General features: G+C 36.1%; 1 protein-coding gene and 1 long non-coding RNA gene across 2 annotated transcripts in view; one reads left to right on the forward strand and one right to left on the reverse strand.

Annotated features, from left to right (window-relative positions):
• Window positions 1-11508, forward strand: part of LOC149488057 (uncharacterized) — a 77371-nt gene that overhangs the window by 49047 nt on the left and 16816 nt on the right. The gene's annotated exons all lie outside the window — the stretch shown is intronic.
• On the reverse strand, window positions 3887-10644 carry Zcchc7 (Zinc finger CCHC-type containing 7). Its single transcript, XM_089696823.1, has 6 exons — window positions 10469-10644; window positions 8831-10379; window positions 7308-7374; window positions 6473-6596; window positions 5953-6090; window positions 3887-5691 (listed from the first exon to the last, which is right to left on the reverse strand). Exons 1-6 carry the CDS (start codon window positions 10475-10477, stop codon window positions 4066-4068), a joined length of 3513 nt encoding a protein of 1170 aa, XP_089552949.1. The 5' UTR covers window positions 10478-10644; the 3' UTR covers window positions 3887-4065.

Here is an 11508-nt window from a genome sequence, read left to right on the forward strand (position 1 = left end):
TGTTCTAAATATTCATCAAAATATTGTTTTAGCAATATATTCTCGTCGCTATCCGTAAAAACCCGTCATCATGGTTACCTTACTTGTTAAATTTGTTTTTTGAAAACTTGTTGAAAAATGATGAAAGTATTTGGAAAAGAACTTATTTAACATGATTGCTTACTAAAATGATGATAAATTTGACGATTTTTGCCATTAAAATGATTCTTAACAGGTAAATGCATGAGTATTGAGGAATATTGTAAATAACGTAAATATAAACTTGCCTGTGAAATTATAGGCCAGAATTTGGTTTCCAAACACTTCTGCCATTTTGCACAATACAATATATTCTTTATTTTCGGAAAATATTTATTAAATACGCAACAACATTAACTTAAATATTCGAAGCCACGAAATTTTTTTGACACATATGCCATATTGACAAACCGAGAGTTGCTATAATTTTATTATGGTGACTACCCATTATAAGGGAGTGTGACTTTTTAATGATTGGCTCAGATACTTAATTTATTTAGCATAATTATTAATTGTCTCATCCAACAATGCTTCTGAATGATATTGTTGGCAATTTATCAACGAACTCATGTACAAAATCTAACCTTTTGCACAGAATATAACAGAATACATAGTAGCCTTGGGAAAACTTCGTATTAACAGTGGCAATACCAAGTTTGGTGTGAAAGGGATAAAAAACATGAGTAAGGGTCAATGAACTTCTCGTCAATCGTCAATCCTAGACGATATCTCCAGTGTTTAGATAATATAAGCTTCTTGGTTGGATCCTTTTCGCTTATCTACCGCGGCCAATTAAAATCATAACAACAAAATTCAAAGGGTTGGCTTTAGTTAACTGCCGCACGAATTTGTTGGAAATATTTATATTTTTAGTTAGCTAGGTAATGTAAGATTCTAATTCCAAAATATTATCGTTAGGAAACTTGTAGTTTTTTAGTTATTAACTTTTTAAAGTTAATAATTTTTTGTGCGAAAAAAGTGCATTTATCCGTTTTGTTGTGCAAAAAAAACGGGCCAAGACGTTCCATTTCACTGTACTGTGACTTTACGCTGCGGCCGGCGAGTGCCAAAAGCGACTTTAGGGCGATTCCTACTCAAACAAAAAAAATCTACGTAGGTAGGTTAAAAAACTATTAAACTTTTATTTTTAATATCCAAATAGGTAGCGAGGAGCGAAGCGACGAGCGTGTTAGGTTAACTCTTGAACTGCCGCACGAGCCGAGCGAGCGAAGCGAGCGTGCCGCGGCAGCAGCCGGCGAGTGCCAGAAGCGACTTTAGGGCGATTCCCACTCAAACAAAAAAGACGTGTGGCACTCGGGGACTGCCGCGGCAAAGCTATTGCATAGCATGCCTTCAAGCCACACCTCCGTGCCCCGTTGGAGTGGGGAGTGGGAGGGTCCCCTCCTCCTCCCCCCCCATCCCCCCCTAACAAAAAACCTGCGTGCGGCAGTTCTCTAAAGAAACCCCAATTCAAACCAATCAAAAACTAAGCCATCAGAAATAAATCCATCAAAATCAAAAGCTGAAGATACAGATCAACCACCTAAAGAGGAAAAATCTAACTCGCCAAATGTATATACCGAATTGTCGATATTTCAACAACCAGTATCAAAGAATTTAACTATTGAAATATTGGATATTGATGATGATGTCATGTGGTTGACATCCAGTCGAGCGATGAGGATGAAGTCATTGAAGTGCCCCTACCACCTAAGCCGATCATCACTATAGAGAGTTCAGATGAAAATGAAGTGTCCCCTGTAACAACTGAATCCTTCTAAAGAGAATAATGTCAAAAACATCAACGAAAGCAGGGTTTTGAGGGAAGTATCATCCAGCCCAGTACCATCTGTGGTATCTTCGGTGTCTGATGAATTCATACGAGGAGATTGCATTGCACTAAACATATCCTCTCGCCACAATAACAACCAAAGCTTTGATTATGGTCTCCATGGCACCTGCTCGGGCAGACACCATGAAAGAAGAAGAATAACAAAAATAGTGCCACATCCACACCAATTCCAAATCAAATTGTTACAACAAATAATAATTCAGTTGACTCCTGCTTTGCAACACCTAAAAGCAAAACCAAGAATAAGAAAAAAGCAAAAGCAAATAAGGCACAGAAAAATATTATGACTGTGGAGTGTTACGATTCAGACAGTAATCTCTCTATGATTGAATCAAACAAATCTTACACAGTAACAGAGAAGAGTTTTCCAAGTGCAGATGTATATGAATCGGATTCAAATCAATCGGTGCAAATTAAGGGGCAAAAAACGAAACATCAAGAGATATCAAGCACTGAAATTGACAGCTCAGATGGTAGTAGGGTTGTTGAGGAAGAGGAGGAGGAAGAGGAATTGTCAAATACAAATTTAGGGGATGCGGATGAGGATGAGGATATTTTTTTGAGGAAGAGGATGAGGATGAGGAAGCGGAAGAGGAAGCGGATGAGGATGAGGGTGATAGGAAATTATAATCAAAATTAAAAACAAAAACTCTGAGAATTAAAATTTAAAACAAAAACCACCTTCCTGTCTGTACATATTAATATTTTAACTAAGTACTAGCAAAATTGGCCTTTTGTCTTAAACTACAAAAAAACATCTTACTCAGTGTTCATCCATACTAATATTATAAATGCGAAAATAACTCTGTCTGTCTGTCTGTTACTCAATCACGCCTAAACTAGTGAACCAATTTGCATGAAATTTGGTATGGATATATTTTGATACCCGAGAAAGGCTACCTTTTATTACGAAATATGTACCACAAGGTGCGAAGCCGGGGCGGACCTCTAGTATTCAATAAAATTAATAATTAATTGGTCCAATAGTTTTTGAGTTTATTAATTACAAACAAAAACAATAATTGCAATATAATAGTGATTTATAACTAGAACAATCTACCTATTGCGAAAGAACCCGCCTTGAAAGGTCCCTGCAGTCCTAACATTTACTTTTCAGTCTAGATGTTATCTATTATGGGCTTAAATACCTTGATAGTATTTAAAGGCCTTTTGTTTTATTAGCACAAAGTAATATTTCGTAATTAAAACTTGATATTTTAAAGTGATAATGATATTTTATATCCGCGATCCTTGAGGGTCGTGGCTATTTGATTAAAAATACCAGACTAATATCTACAGGAAACTTTTCGGATTTATGAGATGATCATGTAGGTGTAGATGATGAATAAGTAGTTAGGTCATTTTGGGTAAATTAAGCATTTTTTTTTGGATTCTTACTGGGTACCTTCTCCTAGACTATTGACTACTCCACTGTGTTTCATTTTGCCTCAATGGCGGAGTTATATCAAGATGTTAGTATTCCACATGCAGTCTGCTCATAACTCTAGAAAAAGTAAAACAAATGCTCGTTGGACTACGAACGATGCTGTTTAGTAGACATTCCACAGTCTAGGCTTTTAATGATTTAGAGGATTATTGTCTACTAGCTTTCCGCCCGCGTTTTAAAAAAAAACCCGTTCCCGTGGGATTTCCGGGATAAAACCTATCCTATGTGTTAATCCAAGTTACCCTCTATATGTGTGCTTAATTTCATTGTAATCGGTTCAGTAGTATTTGCGTGAAAGAGTAACACACATCCATACATACAAACTTTCGCCTTTATAATAGTATTAGGATTAGGATTATGATATTAGGATATCATTAAAACAATGACAGGAGGGACAGTATGATTAGGCAATTTATTTCCCCGAAACTCCTTGGATAAGCATGTAATCTTGAATGTTGTATTGTAAAGATGATAGGTGCAGCTGTGGTGCTGTAGTAATTGTGAAGTCGTAAGTATAAGTAATTTACTGTAACGTGTAAATTGTATGAATTAATACAATAAAATAAATATTTTATGCTTTATACTAATTTTATTTTTATAAGTATGCAGCATGCACAATGAGGCGCAATAACACCAAAAGAAAAGTGACTCGGTAAATAAACCCATCTCTGAATGGGAATAATAGCCACTTTTCTTGTGCATAGAGCGTTTGTCACGCACACATTTCTGTCGATTTACGTGCTAAATCTTAGACACTAGACAAGAACATTTGCGCCTCGTCTTGTATTCTTTGCAATTTCTTCACAGCAGTGGTAGAAATGCTGGTTAAAGTCCCCAATCTTGTGATATTGCTGTGGAGTTTCTGCATTAAAAAGTGACGTGTCTTTATAGACTTCGAATCTGCTGGCGAAGAATTGACCAGTCGCCTGTGATAGAATGCCAGTTTGTTTAAGGATTTCTGGAGTTTCCGAGTTTTGGGCGCCGTTTTATCGGTATCATCGGCGTCTCGTATGTCATTGTTCCTTGGAATAAAGTTCACAGATTTTTTCTGTGGCTTGGGACTAATCCGGAACACTTTGTCATTCCTTTTCTTATAAAGTGATGTGTTTTTGCCACCAACATAGTATTTGCTGACCAGGTCTGCGTAGTCATCGCGTGGTAAACTCGAGAATATGCTATGGAAATGTTGTCCAATTTCATCTCGTAGAGTTTTCGATACTGTATTTTGTCTTAGGTTAGTGAGCCTTCTTTGTAAATCGTAAAGCTTGTTCAAATGATCCATCCCACCGGCAAGTCCCGCTTGCCCGAGTAATATCATGTTAAGCTTTTTCATCATCTTTTTCATGTTATCCCTGTTATTGTCCAATTGTGCGGAGCTCACTACTTTTGTTTTCAAAAGTTGCCCGTGACGATTCTGCAGGTACTTTAGCTCTTTAAATAATGTGTTAGGATCGCCAATATTTCTCTTCAAAGATTCAAGAGCTTCTGTGACTTTTTTCAATAAGCTTACCCGCTTTTTAGGCATGTCAACACACAATTGAGGCTGGTAAGTTTTATTTTTATTCATTTCTGTGTGATTTTGATCCAGATGTTTGCTTCGAGTCCATTCTCGCAGTTCAGCTTGGAAGGCCTCTTGGTCCCCTACGGAACCCATAATACTCAAAAATATATCTGCGTCATTGTCCTCTATAGTGATCTTATTCCTATTTTTAGCTTCACTCAACCAATTTTTGCCCTCTTCTGTTTTTAAAGCTTCTCTCATTTCATTTGTAAGATAAATTCGTGCTGAAGTAATAACTGTGCTCGTGTCGGATACTTCGTTGTCCTGAATGATTTGTCCCTTTTCATTATGATTTGAATTATTGATCGGGATAAAGTCAGGAGCAGCCTCTACGTTTGTATTTTTATTACTCTCTTCAGTAATGGAACTCTTGTTCGTTTCTATACATTTGCCGGAATCTGCTTGATTTTGGAGGGCATTTTTATTATAAGTCATGGGACTTTTAGGATTTCTGCCCGCATCACCGGACTCTGTAACACTCGTGAGCCTCTTCTTGTTGACATGTGTTTCATGTACAACGGGAGATTTGGATTGACGTTTGTTTCGATCCATCCTTGGAACCGGTGAACTAAGGACGATTGTTGTGTCAGGTTGAAGATTTTTGATCTTGTTTGGGTTAAGGTTTTCGTTGGGTATGTTGGTGTATATGGGATTGTAGGAGAAGACGTAAGGGGAGTTAATGGGTAGGCCGGAGAAGGGTAGGGTGTTACGACAGGCGTGTACTAAGTGACCGCGACGGGTACAGCCGCTGCAGAAGTGCTGGTAGTGCTTCTTGGTTTGGAAGTTTTGTTCCAGTTTCAGAGTCATATCGATCTGTAAAGAAAGTTGTTTTATGGTTATATTGTCTGACTTTTTATATTTGTAATGAGAATTTAAATTATCTAGAGTCTAGACAACATTAAAATATACCATTTTTCTTATCTAATAAAAATAATGTGTTGAATTATAAATGTTTTGGCCAATTCAGAATTTGGGATGTGAAAAATATTTAAAAAATCGCTAAGACATTGCAATTTCATTAATTTACAGTGACACACACACAAGAATTACTCATTAAAAATGTATAAACCATACCGTATTATGGTATCGTCTCCACACATCGGGGCAGTGGCTCGCCGGGTGCCCGTTCTGGCCGCACTCCTTGCAGTTCATGTTGTGCCAGTTGGAGCAGTTCCGGCACATGTTCGAGTAGATGTGGTTTGGTGAACCGCACTGGAAGTTATGATTTATAAGTGTTTATTTTTGTACTTAGTATAGGGGTAGTAGTCAGTTATATTATAGAAGGTATAAGGCAATGAACATTTTTTTCTATATATTCAGCTGCAATCAGCCATAGACTATCAGCAGATGAATACATAGATTTTAAGTTATAGCAAAGTATGAAAAAAGATCTTTATACTAATTATAGGGAAAAATAAAAATATATAATTGAAAACTGAACCATATTGATTTTAAATTGACAATATATAATGGGATTTGAAAGTATTAAAAAAATGTAACTATCCCTATGATTTAATTTTGTAGTAACAAAAAATTTTTTTTTCATATAATTTTAACTTCTAATATTTTTTATATAAAATATCTATACACATACATTAACGCATATCTTCCTTGGACACCTCGGCTCGTAGTGCCCCTCGGAGCCACACATGAAGCAAACTGGTGGCTTCCACTTGCAGACGTCATCGCGATGTCCAATACGATTGCAGTAGTTGCACCTGCGGAAAATATTTATTTTATTTTAGAAGAAAAATTGTATAATAAAGATAAAATAAATTAATAAGTTTATTTTGAAGATAAGATTATCCCACATAAAAATGGTTTTATGTGGGATAATCGCTGGATTTATTAAGGACCGGTTAAACCACTGTCAGATAGCATAAATAACGCCTTGACTGATGTTTATTTTCATACGACTTTTTTCATCAATTCATAGATCAGCTTGATAGAACATAATATTCAGCAGTTATGAAATTCGCCTTAAATTTAATCTACATCCATTTAGTTTTTATGTTGTATGTAAATATAAAAAAGTGAAGTCCCCTAGTGGGGTAAGGGGCAGATACATTATACATCTGTTTCACTGATCGATTGTATTTAGGGACAAGTAGGTGATCAGCCTTCTGTGTCCTGCCAGACCGAGACATTTTTTTTTTGTCTCCACCGGGAATCGAAACCAAAACCCCTGGGTTCTACACACACGCGTCAACCACTTACCAAGGAGGCGGTCAAATGTGAAGAATGTAAGTATAGAACATGATATTGAGGTCAGACACATTTTAAATAGAAAGTAAATAATCATCCATCTCCATATACACGCATGAAAATTTCGCACAGGCACTTAAATCGATAAATTTACCGAACTTTACTTAAAAGTATAAGGATTTTTTGTCTGTAACAAAAGAGTATAATTTTAAGAAAAAACTTACGTCACTTTCCTCTTTGTCATTGATGGCATCTTATCTTTTGGGTCAATCACCCATAGACTCTTATCACCTGCAATTGATTATCATTTATAATTTAAATAACAATGCAATATCAATCACCTTGAATATACATATGTATTTTAATTTTTAGTGCACATAGACTAAGTGGTATTGTAATTTGTGAGCAGACAATGGATCTTTTGTTGTTTGTTAGAATATCTAAATATAGTGAAGTTATGCACTTTTGATTCATTTCTCATGGAGAAATAAGTAATTATCAAATATTTTACATTATGACACTATATTACACATTGACCAAAGCTTGTGGTATGCAGCCAAAAATAAAAAATTGCGATTTTCATTGTCAATAAGGAAATAGGATATGTGTTAAGACTTTTACTTGACATTTTTCCATATAAATCATAATCATAACGATTTTATGTTTTTAGTTTAATTTAGTTAAACGATATAAATGTTAATTATAATTCACAAGGGTAAACCAGTATAAAAAATACTAATAGAGAAATCTAATTCATATGAATAACCCACAGAACAAACTAAGTTGTTTATTAAATATGATATATCAAGATATTGAACAAGCATTATGGTTAGGGAGCCAGGTGCAAATTTGGTTAACTATTTCCTCTCAAGAGATAATTCGTCAGACGCATGAGAGTATAGTATTATAAAGCCTCGTGAACGTCAGCTGGCGCTCGGTTGGGGGGGTGAGCGGTTGTAGCCTCCCACGCACATAGGAAAAAAAATACATTCATTCATTCATTTCCTCTCAGCTAAAAATTTGTCAAATTGTAGCTAACCCAATATCTCAACGAAAAAAAATAGTCAGCTGGTTACAACATGGTGTATTATACGTCAGCTGGTGTCTCGAACATGAAAGTTAAATTTAAAGAAAAATTTATTTTCCGTTATTTCCTCTCAAACAAAAATTTACCTGATGATAGCTTATATGTAACTGTGGATAAATATATATGTCAGCTGGCTGTATCTTGGTGGAAAAACCGTCAGCTGATACGGGAGGCTACAACCGCTCTTCCCCCCAACCGAGCTCCAGCTGACGTTCACGAGGCTTCATAATACTATACTTTGATGCATTTTACTAATTACCGCTTGAGAGGAACTTGGTCATAAAATCTGCTGCTGGCTCCCGGACCATTATGATCAAATACATTCTGTATGTCTAGGTCATTAAGGAAGTTCAATCAACTTAATTTGACATTCAGATGCCTCTTAACATGACAATGCATTATGTTATTATTAATATATAATCATTACTAGATAAGTTAAGCCTTTACATAATGTAGACTGTAGAGTATCATAATAATAATTATATGTGCTTCTATACAATGTGACAACTTTGTATAGAATCAAATTGAATTAGTTTTAGCTTTGATCCAATTTTATAGTTTAGCGGAATAGACAATATAATTGATGCAAATGAAAACATGACATACTTAATTCCCAATTTATCTCTTTTATTTCATAGTAAATAACAAAGAAGTACTTACGTGACATATTCTTCTGTATCTCTCTATGATTGAAGTTCTCTCCGCCCCAACTTTCGTTATAGAACTTCTCCATTTCAGCTCGCAGTGTCGTAAGAGAGTATCGTCGTCGTTTGAACACTTGGTTTCCTTTCAGATTGTCAAAATCAAGGTCTTCGCAGAGTATAGCTGGAATTTTCGTTGAACCCAATTTCGTAGCACTGTCAACGTCAATCGGCTCATTGTCATCTTCCTCTGGGAAACCAGTCACATTTGCCATAACAATGTTTTCGTCAATTACAGGTTCTGGCGCAGTTAGATCGACAAGGTCTGTGCTGTTAATAATGACAGTAACATCACTATCATTGTCAACATTTGATATAATCATAGTTTCTTCCTCCGGTTTGTCAATGACACTACCATCTGAGCTGTCAATTTCAGTGCTTGATATCTCTTGATGTTTCGTTTTTTGATTGTTAATTTGCACCGATTGATTTGAATCCGATTCATATACATCTGCACTTGGAAAACTCTTCTCTGTTACTGTGTAAGATTTGTTTGATTCAATCAAAGAGAGATTACTGTCTGAATCGTAACAGTCCACAGTCATAATATTTTTCTGTGCCTTATTTGCTTTTGCTTTTTTCTTGTTCTTGGCTTTGCTTTTAGGTGTTGCAAAGCAGGAGTCAACTGAATTATTATTTGTTGTAGCAATTTGATTTGGAATTGGTGTGGATGTGGCACTATTTTTGTTTTTCTTCTTCTTTTTCTTTGATGGTGTCTGTCCGAGCAGGTCAGTGCCATGGAGACCAAAATCAAAGCTTTGGTTATTGTTGTGGCGAGAGGATATGTTTAGTGCAATGCAATCTCCTCGTATGAATTCATCAGACACCGAAGATACCACAGATGGTACTGGGCTGGATGATACTTCCCTCAAAACCCTGCTTTCGTTGATGTTTTTGACATTATTCTCTTTAGAAGGAGATTCAGTTGGTACAGGGGACACTTCATCTTCATCTGAACTCTCTATAGTGATGGTCGGCTTAGGTGGTAGGGCCACTTCAATGACTTCATCCTCATCGCTCGACTGGATGTCAACCACATGACAATCGTCATCAATATCCAATATTTCAATCGTTTTCTTTAAATTCTTTGATACAGGTTGTTGAAATATTGACAATTCAGCAGATACATTTGGCGAGTTAGATTTTTCCTCTTTAGGTGGTAGATCTGTATCTTCAGCTTTTGATTTTGATGGGTTTATTTCTGATGGCTTACTTTTTGATTGGTTCGAATTTTGTTGGTTTGATTTTAATTGCTTTGCTTCATTTTGTTTTGGTTTCTGTTGCTGTTTTTCTGTGTTGTTTACTGTAGTTTGTGGGGTATTTACTTTTCGAAATTGTGAATTTTGGTCCCCACTGGTACGCCAATATCGACGCACACTGCTGCGAGGGGTGGTATCAATTTGTTCCCCATCTTTTGCGTTCAAACTGTCCGTTCCATTAGCCTGAGTGTCGTCTACATAATGTAGCGTTGAGTACATACGCTCCTCCAATTCATTCTCGCTAAGCTCCTGAAACCGAAATACATCATTGCAAAACTTCCATGCGCTCTTACAAAAATATTGTGACACAACAAAAATACAATAACCTCACCACCTACCTCTTCCATATTTTTGACGCGAATGTTGCAGAAACTGGGGTTTACAAGAAATGTACATAATCGAAAACGTTTTCAGGCTGTTATCAAGCAATAGATAGCATCACAGAAATCTCAAGAACTTAAAACGGATTTGTATTTGTTATGGACACGTCTGACAGGTCTGACACTCCATTTCGAGACTCGGAGACTGCTACAGGCATGGGCGTTGAATCAACGGACTAGTTAAATTAACCGTCTATGTACACTCAACGATTCGACTAGTCCATCGTTCATCAACGGACTAGTTGAATTCAACGACTAAACAAAAGAGTCGAAACGTTCGTCAACGCGTCCGCGACGGTTAACTCTTCGACGTGGCCGTATAATAGTCCACCGTATCGACGGCTAAACGACTCGTCGTAGACGGCTCGTCAGTCGACACGTTTGTATCAACTACCGTTGATAGTTCAATATTTTTACCGTTAATTCCCTTTGACTTTTAATGAGATTACTATGATAAATGCTCGAAATATTGAAAAAAAAGGAGATTAATTTGTATTAATTTGATATTATTGAATTGTCTTAAAAATCTAAGATATTTTTTTTATTCAGTTAATTTATTAAATATCATAAGGATTACCTACCTATAATAATATATTGAATAATGTTAAAATATCGACTATAACTAACGACTTAAAACGACAAGTTAAAACATAAACAAAAACTTGAATTCGTTTCAGTTTACACATCGACTAGTCGAAGATTTTAACTAGTTGATCGACTAGTTCATGAACGACATTTAACGGTCTGGTCTCGTCGATGAAAAATGCGTCGACGACCCATTCCTAGACTGCTATGAAGTGACGTTTGATTAATCATTAAAGTGACATTTCGAAGAACAGATAATAAATATATATGTAATAGTGGGTCCACACAACACAACTTTAGCTTGCACAACATGCTTGTCAAAATATTTGCGGAAACCTACCCCGTTTTCCAATTACAGCACTAGAGCGCATTATGCGGCATAATGCTTAACGTTGAATGTTCCAACTACAGCA

Source organism: Colias philodice, chromosome 6 (assembly GCF_061535455.1).
Source record: "Colias philodice isolate Cphi_HAF_F1 chromosome 6, ilColPhil1 Martin Lab GWU primary, whole genome shotgun sequence".
Classification (NCBI taxonomy): Eukaryota; Metazoa; Arthropoda; class Insecta; order Lepidoptera; family Pieridae; genus Colias; species Colias philodice.

Coding starts and splice junctions, on each gene's coding strand:
- Zcchc7 (XM_089696823.1), bottom strand. Junction 6,597..7,307: donor ATGACAAAGAGGAAAGTGAC/GTAAGTTTTTTC, acceptor TATTTTCCGCAG/GTGCAACTACTGCAATCGTA. Junction 6,091..6,472: donor CAAGGAAGATATGCGTTAAT/GTATGTGTATAG, acceptor CATAACTTCCAG/TGCGGTTCACCAAACCACAT.